A 13,499-nucleotide genomic window follows, 5' to 3' on the forward strand; every position below is an offset into this window, starting at 1 on the left:
TGGCCAGTTCTTTTTCCAAGAGAAAATTATGAAGAGCTGTAGATTCTCAGAGAGGCTACAGTTAGGATGAACTCAACTGCTAGCAGGTTATGCATGTATGTAGCCTTTAAAATTAAGCTTCGGTCTCCTGGAGACACATTGATCCTAAAACTGTGCTTTTCCTACTTCCTAAGGCTTTAATAAATGTGGAGTTCGTAATGGTGGCTGCTCTCACCTTTGCTTGCCTCACCCCACTGGATTCTCCTGTGCCTGCCCCACTGGCATCCAGCTGAAACGAGATGAGCAGACTTGTGACTCTTCTCCAGAGACATACCTGCTTTTCTCTAGCCGTGCTTCCATTCGTCGTATCTCGCTGGATACCAGTGACCACACAGATGTGCACATCCCCGTCCCCGAGCTGAACAATGTCATTTCTCTGGACTATGACAGTGTGGATGGCAAGATTTACTACACAGATGTTTTTCTTGATGTCATCAGGTGAGTGCCAATGATCTACTTGGCCACTGCCCAGGTCACCTAGCTATGTGTGCTGGCTGTGCCACAGCAAGCTGTGGAGTGCCATTAAGTTGAGGGAACCAAGAGATGCTGTCAATACACCACTGCTCACACCTAGTCTGTGGCACACAACATCATATGTGTTGTTGAACTAAATACTGAAGGTGTATTTAACCTCCTGGAGATTATGGGGAAAAAGATATTTGGGAAGTAACAGTATGAACCCCCCTGTGGTTAGGGAGACTTCCTTGTGCGATCGCCATCAGGAACTATCCATTCCTCACTACCATCCACTTGTCTTTTATTTCTATTCAGGCGGTCTGATCTGAATGGCAGCAACATGGAAACTGTTATTGGTCAGGGCCTGAAGACTACAGATGGTCTGGCAGTGGACTGGGTTGCTAGGAACCTCTACTGGACAGACACAGGACGCAATACTGTTGAAGTGGCTAGACTGGATGGGAGCTCCAGGAAAGTGCTAATCAACAACAGTCTGGATGAGCCCCGAGCCATTGCTGTCTTTCCCAAGAAGGGGTAGGTATGGGGGTATTGGTGGGACAGGGAGAATGGCTGTACAGAGGCAGGTTGGAGGGCGAGGATGTGAGTGGAAAAACAGATGTGCTGTCCGCATCTGTAGGCACCAGCCAGGGTCTGACTGAGTGACGGAGGAAATTGAGCAGACAGTAGATTTTAAGATTGGACAGATAGTTGGGAGTCACAACCTACAGAGCACGTGAGCTTTTTTTGAATCTGAAGAATGTGGCGGTTTAATTGGTAAATAAAATTTTCAGTAGGTTGAGCAAAATGTTCTTTTCTTGTTGCATTTGCTTTTTATCTCATTAGGTACCTCTTCTGGACAGATTGGGGTCACATTGCTAAAATTGAACGGGCAAACTTGGATGGCTCTGAACGTAAAATCCTGATCAACACTGACCTAGGATGGCCAAATGGCTTGACCTTGGATTACGACACCAGAAGGTCAGTGAAATAATTTGCTTTACCTGTATGGAATTAAGAATGAATTTTCTTCAGCTTTCCTAGCTTGGTTTCATGAAGAAATTTGTTCCATCCAATCCATCTTGGCTAGAAAATGACTAGAAAGTAAAAAGGAATTGCACAGGTGGAAGCTCACCTCTTGCTCTGTTCCTGCAGGATATACTGGGTGGATGCGCATCTTGATCGCATAGAGAGTTGTGATCTCAATGGGAAGCTACGGCAAGTGCTGGTCAGCCAGGTGTCACATCCTTTTGCTTTGACACAGGTAAAAAGATTTCCCCCCCATGCTGCTACCATTCTCTCTGCTGTGTTGATGAATTTGGACAGTAGTGGAGTGTGGGGACAAGCAATTGTTGCAGTCTGTGGTAAACAAAGAGAGCTGAGGGGCTAATACCTACACTTCTGTGGAGTTAACAGGAGGAGATTTGTACGAAAATGTGTAGGGTGTAGATAGCTGTCATCTTTATGACAAAGGGTTGAGAAGGTTTTTATTTGGGCCCTTGGGCCTTGGGATATTTTTTTGATGGGTATTCTGTGTCTGTGTGGCTAAACATCCTAATGGTTCTGGGTTTTGTTTTGTTTTGGTTTGGTTTTTTTCCCTACATGCTATCTCCCTGAGTAGCAGGACAGATGGATATATTGGACTGACTGGCAAACCAAGTCTATACAGAGAGTGGACAAATACTCTGGGCGGAACAAAGAGACGGTCCTGGCCAATGTTGAGGGGCTGATGGATATAATTGTGGTTTCCCCTCAAAGACAGACAGGTAAATAGGAGGGCCTTCATTTGGGCAAATGATAAATGGATGCAAAAGGAAAATTTAGAACCACTGTGCTATCGTAGGTGTCAGAATGAAGTTGGTGTCTTTCCTTGGATGTAAACTGTTAATGTATCTTCTCTGGGCATGTTTTTTCTAACCATGACATTTCAGCCAAGTATGTCTTGACTGTATTCTTACAGCTTTGATCAGCAAACCACTTCCTGTGTTATTCATCTGACACTGTGTTAAAGACAGAATAACGTAAGCTTGTTTTTAACTGTGGTGACTGGGCTGTTCTCTATTGATTTCCAGTGCCTTCCTATCAAGATTGTCTCACTATTATCACAGCTTTCTTAGCAATCAGATGTAGGGCATGTGCCAGAGGATAGTAATTTGCTGCATTTCTAGGAAGTGTCTTCCTGAGCAGGAAAAAAGTTGCTGCTCTGGGCTCCTACCTAGATAGTTGCAAGAAATTTTAAATTTTCTTCTTCCTTCCAGGTACCAATGCTTGTGGAGTGAACAATGGAGGCTGCACTCACCTCTGCTTTGCCAGAGCTTCTGACTTTGTCTGTGCATGCCCAGATGAACCGGATGGGCGACCCTGTTCTACTGGTGAGTTTTGTGAGCATCACTTGAGTACTAGCTTCCACATGAGCCATTGCCATTATTTGATGCCGCTCATCTATGGCAACCAGAGCATCTGAAGTTCTCCAGTACAAGAACTTGTGCAAGCCTTATTCTTAAAGTAGGACTGCTGTGAGCAGCACAGCTTTCTTCTGTCCTTTTTGCTGATGAGCTGGGTTTGCAATGGGAAAGCTGCTGATACAAGTTCTGACGCTTCCCATTTCAGAATCTCGCTATAGCTTACCAGTCTTGTTCACCTATTCCACAAAATTGGGGTCCTGTTCATTTTTCTGTGTTGTCTTAGTTCCTGGTGTGGTGCCCTTTGGTCCCGAAATCACCAGTGAGAGAAGTCAGACACCACCTGGCAGAATAGGTACCTCAACAACCAAGCCTCTTACATCTCTGGAAGAAGAGGAAGGAAAGTAAGTACTCTTGTTCTCTTGGAATCGGGGTGTGAAAATTATTGTTTGTTTAAGTTCAAGCCCTCTCTAGCTGTTCCTACCCAAAAGAGGTTATTCCAGCTCCAGACCAGACACAATGAAGAGTTAGAATCCTCCAGAGTCCATGCCATTCATTTGATTTATTGAACAATTCCAAGATTCTTAAAATTAGAGGAGATGGCAGTCTGTTGCATTTTTTCTGCAAATTCCCTACAGCTTGCTATTCCTACTACCCAGAGGAAAAAAAAAAAAAGTATACTGGAGAAGAAAAAGAAAGGCTTTTGTTGTTGAATTGGAAGTTTAAGGAATTTCAGTGCTAGCCTGACCCATTCTGTCTTTTGATACCTTTGGTACTACTTTCAGTAACAGAATACTGCAGGAGTTGGACTCAAAGATCCTCATGGGTCCCTAGCAACTTTGGTTACTCTGTGATTCTAATTGTGTCCTTCTGTCTTTCAGCTGCTCTGACAAAGACGCCAGGCGAGGCTTGTGTACTCATGCCAATGAGGCAGTGTTGGCAACAATGGGTGAGTTCCTCCTCTTTACTCTTCTACACCAGTATTCTTTCAGATATGCCCAGAACATTCCAGTCCATAGTGTTTGAAATGAAAACTTCTGAAAATCAAACTTGAATTTCTCCAATGCCTTCTGTGCAAAGCAAAATCTGAAAATGAACATCGGTCATAAACATTCACTAGCCTATATAGGAGCTTTTCACACTGAAGTATCATTTGAAATAATAGTGTTTTCTGTTTTGATCCCCTACATCATCCACTGGGCTCTCACTACTAATGCTACCCCACCTCACCATCCTCTTTGTGTTTATCTGAGGGTGGTAGTTAGGATAATGGTTTCCCACTGCAGGAGTAACCTGTCAGCAAGGAAGTCCAACTCATCTTTATTCAACAGCTTTACAAATATCTTGATGCTCCTGGTTTGCTGGGACCTGGGCGGGAAGAAGGGCTTTGTTCATATCACACCAAACAAAAGCCTTTGCTAAAGCTCAGCATGCTGACATTTTGCTTCACCTACTTCCATATGGTTTTTATAATTCTGTATGAGGTGTTACACTGATGTCAGTGTTACCCAGCAGAAGTTAAGAAAGGTGTATAACATACCCTTGCTGTTCACTTTCAGGTGAGGGACTGCATGTTAGCTACATCATTGGAGGTCTTCTCAGCATCTTGTTCATTTTGCTGCTTATTGCTTCTTTAATCATATATAGGTGAGTGATATTTTTCCCTCTCTTGGACCATAGTAAAATCTAGCCTTCTTAGAAGCAGGAAGCTATTAAAGAGCACTTTGTCTTTCCTCATTGTCATTTACAATCCATTTGTTCTCATTTGGAAGTGTCGATGTTTGCTGAATTGATTAGCACGGTTTGCTTCCTGTCCCTTTCAAGTGTTGGACATGCCCCTACCACGTATTTTTGAAGCCTTATTAGCTAAATTTTCTGCAGAGAGCTTAGGTTTAAGGAAAGGGATGTGTGATAATTCATATCTCAGTACACGTGTGGACTCGTGCTCTCTGCCAGGTCGCCTCTCCAGTTATTGTCAGTATAGCTTTTGTGGTTACATGGCAGTGCCTTGCTGTGCTGGTAGGTATATACTACCTACCAGTAGGTATACAGTATGTGTATACTGGTAGCTGAAGGGCATGGTAAAATCAGCAGTCTGTCTTTGTAGGGCAGTGAAGATTGCTGGAGCTTTCCACTCAGGAACTTCAGATCCTGGCAGTAGGGCTCTGCTTTTTTTCTAACGCCTCTTTTCCTACAGGCATAATAAATCCAAGTTCACAGACCCTGGCCTAGGGAACCTAACCTACAGTAATCCCTCGTATCGGACATCTACCCAGGAGGTGAAGATTGAAACAATTCCCAAGCCAACAATGTACAACCAGTTATGCTATAAAAAAGAGGTAAGAGCTGCTACTAAGAACATGGGAACCCAATTCAAGCTGCTGTTAAGGCCTTCATATGTGAAAATGTTGCAGCTTGTTAGCATTTACCCTTTAGAACATGGGAGAACAGCTTCAATAAATTGCTCAGTTAGACTTTTTTGCATCAACCAGCAGTATTTCTTCTCCAGAGCTGCAGTGACTGGTCTTTAGTTCTGTGCTTCTTACCCACTTCCACAGTGTCTTGTACTTCAGTAGCCAGCACTCAATGCGAATGAAGTACAGGCATCAAAAGGAATTGTCTTCCCTGGACACAGTCCCAATTGGTGATTCCCCAAAACAACCTTAGGGCAACAACCAGGAGGGGAGCCAGGCAGCCAGAAAGAATTTGTTAATAAGAGTGTGACTCCTGGCTATATGCTTCATGGAAGGGGTGGGACAAGAAAAGAAATGGAGCCCTTAATAAATAAAGCACATGACAGGCCCCACAGAAGTCCTCCTCATGTGTGTGGCATGATAGAGTGTGTTTAATGCATTGTCTTGCAGCACTTAGGTTCTCCTCTTTTTTCTCCTCAGAAGCTTTCCTATCACTCAGATAGTTTTTCATCTTCCCTCTTCTGATTTCCACCTACATCCTCATGTCAGGTATCACTATTCTATGTATGTGTTTGATCCTGGCTCCCTCACTCAATCTCTGCTGTGTAGCTGTCCCATACTAATTACTCTTCCATGTTTTTCCATCAGCTTTTATGTCCTTAAGTCAGCTTTACAGTCTGCCAAGAAAGCTGAGGTCATTTTCTATGGTCTTGGCCTTGGCTACATAGAACATGAGATCTGAAAAAGATAATTTCTGTACAAGTATTTATGACAGCCTGTTAGATTACTTAACTCCTCCAGCAGGGATTGAGGCAAGGCTTATGTAGAGGAGAGCTTTTCCCTGCTTTTTTTTTTTAGACATAATATGCAATAGATTTCCCCAAATTTCGTGCAATTTTAGCCTTGTCTACAAAGGGTAACACAGGATGATTTTTCTGGGAATCTAAATCCTTTCCATGATTCTTTTTAATTCTGTTTCTCTTAGTTACACCCAGATATGTTCTCCCTTCACTTTCTTCCCTGAGTTTATATCAGATGTTTTAATGCTCCTATATGTCAGTGAGCCAAATAAGGCAGATTTCATTAATTGAATCTCAGTGGGGTCCTGCTAGCCTATGATGATTTCCACTGTTTCCCTGTAATCTTATTCCCCTCTATCATGATGGGACTTAAACTCAACATTCCAACTGTGCTTTACTGAGAGGTGAATCTGGAATGACTCAGACAAAGATATTGCAGACAAATCTATTCCCTAACCCTACCTACTTTTGCCACTTCTAGCTGTTCCTGCTTTGCATGTTTTGTTTGTTTGTTTTTGCTTTTATTTATTTATTTTGGCTGGGGTTTTTATGCTTGTTTTTGTTCTTGCTCCCTGCTGTCAGGTGTTGCATATAGCTGAATTAAGAGAGACTGCTCATGTTCATTTCCATTCCACAATTTAGAGGTTCCTGCAGGGAGGTGAAACTTAGAACAGGTTCTGCCATTGTGACAGCCAGAGCCAGTGGATGTTTACATGGAGGTCTAGCCTTTTGTCTGCTTCACTGTCTTTGTTCCAGCTCTGCTTTGCTCTTTGCCTTATTTTTCCATGGATGTATTATTTTTTCATTCATCTGTCTGCTCCTTAGACTGGTCCTGATCACAGCTACACCAAGGAGAAGATAAAGATTGTGGAGGGGATATGCCTTTTATCCAGTGATGATTCAGAGTGGGATGACCTTAAGCAAATTCGGAGCTCTCGAGGAGGGATCCTCCGGGACCATGTTTGCATGAAGACAGACACAGTCTCTATCCAGGCTAGTTCTGGTTCACTGGATGACACTGAAACTGAGCAGCTGCTACAGGAAGAACAGTCTGAGTGCAGCAGTGTTAACACAGCAGCGGCCACTCCTGAACGGCGTGGCTCACTCCCAGACACAGGCTGGAAACACCAACGCAAGCCCTCCACTGAGAGCGAGGTCTAAAGTACATGTTGCTTTAGAAACGCTTGAACCCTCCCTAGCCTCTGTTCTGCACAAAAGAAGACAGGACTCTGCCTGGCAAGCAAGGAAGGGCCCAGAGACTAGCTCCTCTTGTGAGGGGCCCAGAGACTGTGACTGCCTTTTAGCAAGGAGCTTGGCCAGCTGTGGTGTTGTGGTTGAAGAGGGAGGATGGGTGGGTTGGATGGAACCCAGAGACCCTTTCGGCTCATTTTCACTGTGTCTGTGGTTTATTTATATGTTCTCTTTTCTTGGAAGCTGCCGTTTTAACTTTTGCAGTGACTCCTCTGGCCTGAATCTGGTCCAGATGCTGAGTTCTCTGGCAACCTGCAAGTCCTATGCTGTCCAGCTCACAGTCAATGCCCATGAAGACAGCGCAGCTGCCATTATGCTAGGTGCTGGTCACAGAAGTTCCCCTAGTCATTCCATCAGTAGCAGCACTCTTGAAGGCTTTGTGATGTTGGGGCTGTGCTTGGAGAGATGTCTGGGAATATGTGGGATGTACTCTGGGGCTCAAGGGGACAGTGGCACAGCATCAGGGCATAAAGAGGGTAACCACAGTTGTTGCAGTGACCCACTTCATGGAAGCATCATTGCTTACGTTCCCATCTGCTAAGGAATTCTCAGATTGGAGCACAGTGTCTGTTGCTGGCAGTGGGCACTGCTCCTATTCTCCCCTTTCTCACTGAAAAAATGTTTCTACTCCAGAAAATAAGTCAGCAAGTGGCCCTTTCAGGACTGCTCCCAGTGGGTGCAGGAGTCAAGGGTGCTGTACTTGAGGAAAGTATGTTCTTAGTTCTAGAGGATTAATGTGAGGAAATGAATCTCAGCCAGATCTAAATTTTACTCTTGCCTTCTTTTTTTTTTTTTTTAATTTGCTAAATCTCCATTGATCCCAGTTCTGCAAGATCCCAGTTCTCTTGACCTTACTGACTTTTTTTTTTATTATTTCTCCATAATGAGGAGAAAAAAGATGATTCCTAGGATGAGTTTCCATCAGTGGAATGCTCAGTGCTGACAGTTAGAAGCTGCTTTATTACGAGGCTGAGCCCATTTGACCCAGAATAGGAGACAATAGTCACAGAGCTGCAAGGGCTATGTTAAAATAGTTGTTTATCAGAGAGAATGACACTTTAAGTAAGCTCTAGTGTTACTACTAAATAGCTCTCCTTGCAAAGACATTTTTTCCCATCAGCTGTGCAAGCCTCAGTTATTCTCTGGCTTCCAAAGCCTTTATCCTCTAGAGAGTAAAGGTAATGCTACGCTTGCAGTTGTACCCCAGCAGCAGCTGGAGCTTGCTCAAGACCTATTGCCACTTTTTCATACTTCCGTGGCTTCCTATTATCTATTTCTTCAGCCGGAAAAGAAGAGAAAATCTCTGGACACTCGTTCAAAACTGAGATTTCTATCAACCCCTCAAGTCACGTGGGTGCTATCATGGTAAAATGCTAAGTGTTAAGGCAGATATTTGGAAGCAGAACTTTCCAGTGAGGAATCTCCCACAGCAGACAGTGACCTCTTTGTCTCCTAGGAAGAAGCCAAGTACATTCCCACCCATGATGGAAGGAGAGCAAAGCATGCAGTAGGAGTACAGGAGAGGATGCATCTCCTGTGCAGTATTTTTCCAGCTATTAAAAAAAGGAAAATCAATCCTATTCAACTTTAATCTTCTTCATATACTAACAGTCCTGCGGCTCCTGAAAACATGATGGTTGTCAGCAGGCTGGCTGTACTTTTTATACCAGAGGTAGCTTTGCAGCAAGGTAAAGGTTGCAATTTTAACCTGGCTGGGTGGCATAAACTCTGTTCATAAATGCACCATTGGGCTGACTGGTGTATATTCCTGTGGAAAATGAACTGGAGCTAAGGCTTGGAAAATTCTGTGTTAATGTGGAACCTTCCCTACTCCCAGAGGGGTTTTGTTTTTTAAATTAGATTTTTTATTTAATTATTTATTTGATTGACTCCAGCCTGAGAAACATTGTTTTTGTTGGGCAGGGGCACTTCTGGATTGAGACATGGACTTGACTGGGAGCTGAGAAAGGATTACATATCACTGACACACATCTGTCCTGTCTGGGCTGCTGCACACTGGGGCATCAAAGGCTCAAGCGTATGCAGGCGAATTGGTTTGAAGAGAAGCCATGTACAGAGGTGGAGGCATTAGAAGTGAGATGTGCGGGTGGATGGAGGAACAGTTAGTTTTTGTTTGTTTCTTCCCCCTCCCCTCCAAATATCTTTTGTGCACCAAACTCTTGAGGTGGGAGGGGGGTGGAGGGAAACATCTGCCTGTTCCTGTCTCTCGAGGTTCAGTCAGCTGAAATAGTTGCTATCTGAGTTACAAGGGCAGAATGGAAAGGAAAACCCAGTCAGTCCTTTCAACAGCTGATGGTGCTTGTGATCTCCACTGTAGTATATTCTCTGCTGCTGCTTAGGAGGGACGCTGCGCACTTCAGCCTAGCAATTCATAACTGCTCTCTGCTCTCTTCTGGAATCAAATATGGCAAAAAAAAAAGACGCAACTCAGTGTCCCCCAGCCTCTCCTCCCCAAGTGAGGTGGGCAGAAATTAAGTAAAAGACCTTCATTGCACTTAGGCTGTTACGAATGTAAGAAGGCCGCTAGAGGATGATCTCTTGAGCACTGATTTACTATGTACAAAGCAAACCTCTCTCCTGTCTGTCCCGAGATAACGTCCGTGATTTCCCTGTGTTCCTGTGTAATGGTTTTAATGTTACTCACTGGAGACATCAGAATTTCTGGAGTTATTTAACCACTGTGTTCAGTATTTTAGGGGTTGATGATAATTTAATATAAATTTAGCTTTTCTTAACCATTCTGCCTGGCTTTTGGTTGTGAATCGTGCATGGTATTTGGACTCCCCTTTGAAAGAGGCGCTCCCAGCTCTGTTTACACAGAACCCCACCTGTATTTCATTTGGGAGGAGCAAGAAGGCACAAGTGGATGTGGGTTGTCCTCGTGATGGGATTGTAGCACACACTTCTGCCACTAAGGCCTCAAAGCAAGGGTCAGATAGCTATGCTCACTTGCACATTCCCATATGCTCGCACTCTGCCCCAACCTGCTATTTTTGTTAGCATTTTAACACAGCAGCAGCCTAGGAGCATAGCCCTCTTTTTTGAAAGGAATTTAGGAGCACTGTGGTCTCCAGCACCGTACTACACCACAGGAACCTGTGGTTGTTTTGTGCCTCCGCCAACTAAAAAATGTGGCTCTGAAGAAGAGATGATTTTCATCTCTTTGAGTTTTCATTCAAGAACACGGAAGGCTAAACAACGACTGAAATGCTCGGAAATAACCATTCTGCAGTACTACTGCTCACCCGCTGTTCCCTTCTACCCAGCTCTGATGGAAATAAGTACCAAACACGATTTCAAATGCTTTAGTTTTATAGCTGCCCATCCTTACCCACAGATGACACATAGTGTAGAAGCGGCACAAGGGGCCGCGTCTCCAGCAGGCCGCTTCCAGCCGCGCTCCTTTACCTTGGGGTTACCATCTCTACCTCACTCCGAGGCTGCCGAAGCAGAGCAGTGGGCTGTGCCCCCACCTGCGGCCAGGAGCGGACTCGCCGGCCCCACGGCAGCGTGTCCGATCTGCCCACGGCAGTGCGCCGTCCTGAGCCAGCCCGGCAGTGTGCGGAGCACACAACGCTGCTGTCCGATTCAAACGGACCAATCAAGCGCGCTCTTGCGGGAGGGGGCGGGGCTGTCGGCGGCCAATGGGCGGCGAGGACACTGGGAGGTGCGGGCGGTGTTAGCGATTTCAAACCGCGCTGAGCAGCGGCTGGACACTCGCCGCGCCCGACCTGCCGGGCCCAGGTGAGATCCGCCCCCCGTTTGGCTTCTTCCGTGGGGGCCGCTTCCTTTTCTGTGTCGCCCGCCGCGCTTCGCCAGACCCGTGGGCCGCTGGGTAGGCCTCCGTTCTCTGTTGGGCCTGGCCTCCCGACCCCGTGAGGGGGCTGCGGAGGAGGTGTGGTCCGTGGTAGCCTCCCGTGGGAGCGGGCCCGGGCACGGGGGATTCATCCGAACCGCTTTCGTGACCCCGGGGAAGGCGATGGTTAACGGGGGAGGCCGCGGCCTGTGCTGCGGGGCTGTGAGGGGCGCCGGGGTGGCCGGGAGTTGCTGGGCTGGGCCGGCCCGGCCTATCCTTGGACTCGCTAAAGGAGGCTGTATGTAGAAGTAGTTTTGTTTGCATAACATCCTGGGGTAACGTTCCCTCAGGTGAGGATGGTCCTAAAGCAGAAGCCATGGAGGTATCTGTGTTTCTGAAGCCCTGGCACTGAGTTCAGTTGTTGGTCTGGGATTCCTTGTGTCCCTCGTCTGAAGGTGCTTCCTGCTGAGCCTCCTGTAGCACTCTCAAAGGGGAGCTGGCAGGAGTGGGGATTCCCACCGTTCTCCTGTGTTGTTGGATTCAGTCAGAATCCTGTGATTTGTCTCCAGGCAGGAGCTTTCAGGTTGCTGTGTAGGGGTTTTCCTCCTGAATTTGGATCTTTAACAACATTGAAGAGCAGGTGCTGGGAAATAAGAATTCTGTGCAGCACAAGCTGACCCTATCTCTGCTACTTAAAAAACAATGGAAGCTGCACATACCTCTAAACTCATGTGCTGTAACTTTCTATCTGGGTTTTTCTTTAATCTAGGTTTTTCTTCAGTATGTATCAGCTATGAAATTATCCTGTTTTTTTTGTTTGTTTGTTTGTTTTTTGTTTTTTTTCTGATTCTTATTTTGAGTGTTGTATGGTACTACTGAAAGCTCCTTTCTGCAGACAAGAACAGTATGTGTGAATGTTGGGATGCTGGGCTGTCAGCTATGGAGGAAAGCATGGCTACAGACTTGCAGTGAATGTATCTGTCGGGTTGAAATTGTGAAGCTGTATGTTCTCAGGCGCTGATAGCGGCTCAAATGTTGAAGTGTTACAAAAGGCTACAAACTATTGAAACTCCCCAGTAGTATTAAGTCAGAAAGAAGAATGAGGGTGTACAAGCTGTCATTATAACTGATGCTTTTGGTCGCTAATACTGGATCAGTTGATTATTTGAAGTTAGAGTTTAGTATGTCTGTCTCTTTCCCCAAGTTTGGCCTATTTTTCGACTGCTGGTTTTATAGCTTTCCTCCATTTAAAACTTGTAGATGTTTTTTCTTCACCCCTTTTAGATGGTTGCAATAGAGTTACAGCCTTAAGCTACAGAGAGAAATTGGTATATGAAAGTGGGCTCAACAAAAATGGACTGGTTCTAAATGAATTATTGCAGATGTATTTATTGAAGGTAATCCTAAAGAAAATTGGGACTATTAAGCAGGGGGTTAGCTATGGAGAAGATTATTTGTGACATCTGTACAGACATAGATGAAAACTTGATTTGAGAGGCACAAAGAATTAGTTAATCACACTGCTGGACTTCCCATTTGCTGGTCTTAATGTTAAAAACCAACTGCGTGGTAATGCGTTGTTATTCCTGATTCTCATACACACGTGACTTGAATCTGTGGGACCTGTATCCATGCTGACTCTTGGCCTCTCCTTCATACAGGCCTGTTATGTGATCTGGGCCTGTATTCCAAAATCCTGGGCTGTGCCACTGTGCAGCTGAACATCTACTGATGTCTGAGCTGTAAGCTCTCGTTCCCCTTTGGCAGTTCCAAAACCTGGTTTCTAGAATATATTAAGATTTGTTTTTCTCTCGTGTGTCTCTTTGGTGATAAATTTACAGCTGAAATTTACTTGGCATGTTGGGAGCTTTTTCAGTCAATCTTTTCTTATTTTTTCTTTTTCCTTTGCTATTCTGAGTAATTATCTGCCAACTGCAAGACTGCTGTTCACCCCTTTGATAGGTCATTATGTATATCTCAAACAGTGCACACAAATAGGAAATAGATCTGAATGTTTTGTGGAGTAGAGGTAAGCATCCCCAAATGCGAAGTATTTGATTTGAAGACTGTAGTGTGTAGGATGTACGACCTGAAGGACCCTCGTGAGGTCTAAGTACTTGCAAACCTTGTAATCAGGGATTTTCAAATCTGTGGCCAGCAATCGATTTCCTCTTCTCCCTTGCCATCTCTCCTCTCTTCCATTGTTCCAGCTAGGTGTCTTTTTCTGCCTTTTTAAAAGAAACATGTAAAAATGAAATATGTTATGGACAACTTAACAACATAGTAGGAATGGCTTGTGAATTCCCTGCTGGAGCAGGCTGGG

General features: G+C 44.9%; 2 protein-coding genes across 6 annotated transcripts in view; both read left to right on the top strand.

Annotated features, from left to right (window-relative positions):
• The window catches only part of LRP4 (LDL receptor related protein 4), a 75,074-nt gene extending 64,956 nt beyond the window's left edge, over positions 1-10,118 (top strand). For all 3 annotated transcript variants that reach the window (XM_042813820.1, XM_042813821.1, XM_042813822.1), the window contains exons 28-38: positions 174-477; positions 811-1,029; positions 1,339-1,473; positions 1,648-1,756; positions 2,114-2,258; positions 2,751-2,864; positions 3,181-3,298; positions 3,776-3,843; positions 4,454-4,541; positions 5,092-5,233; positions 6,934-10,118. In XM_042813820.1, coding sequence (XP_042669754.1) covers positions 174-477; positions 811-1,029; positions 1,339-1,473; positions 1,648-1,756; positions 2,114-2,258; positions 2,751-2,864; positions 3,181-3,298; positions 3,776-3,843; positions 4,454-4,541; positions 5,092-5,233; positions 6,934-7,269 — 1,778 coding nt within the window. In that variant the 3' untranslated portion in view covers positions 7,270-10,118. The remainder of the gene's footprint in view (positions 1-173; positions 478-810; positions 1,030-1,338; positions 1,474-1,647; positions 1,757-2,113; positions 2,259-2,750; positions 2,865-3,180; positions 3,299-3,775; positions 3,844-4,453; positions 4,542-5,091; positions 5,234-6,933) is intronic.
• A 923-nt stretch (positions 10,119-11,041) lies between these two features.
• CKAP5 (cytoskeleton associated protein 5) overlaps positions 11,042-13,499 on the top strand; it is a 46,321-nt gene continuing 43,863 nt past the window's right edge. For all 3 annotated transcript variants that reach the window (XM_042815119.1, XM_042815122.1, XM_042815123.1), the window contains exon 1: positions 11,042-11,124. The gene's annotated coding sequence lies outside the window, so the exon portion shown is untranslated. The remainder of the gene's footprint in view (positions 11,125-13,499) is intronic.

Source organism: Centrocercus urophasianus, unplaced genomic scaffold, assembly GCF_019232065.1.
Source record: "Centrocercus urophasianus isolate 14NV4802_14NV808 unplaced genomic scaffold, USGS_Curo_1.0 seq_14, whole genome shotgun sequence".
Taxonomy (NCBI): Eukaryota; Metazoa; Chordata; class Aves; order Galliformes; family Phasianidae; genus Centrocercus; species Centrocercus urophasianus.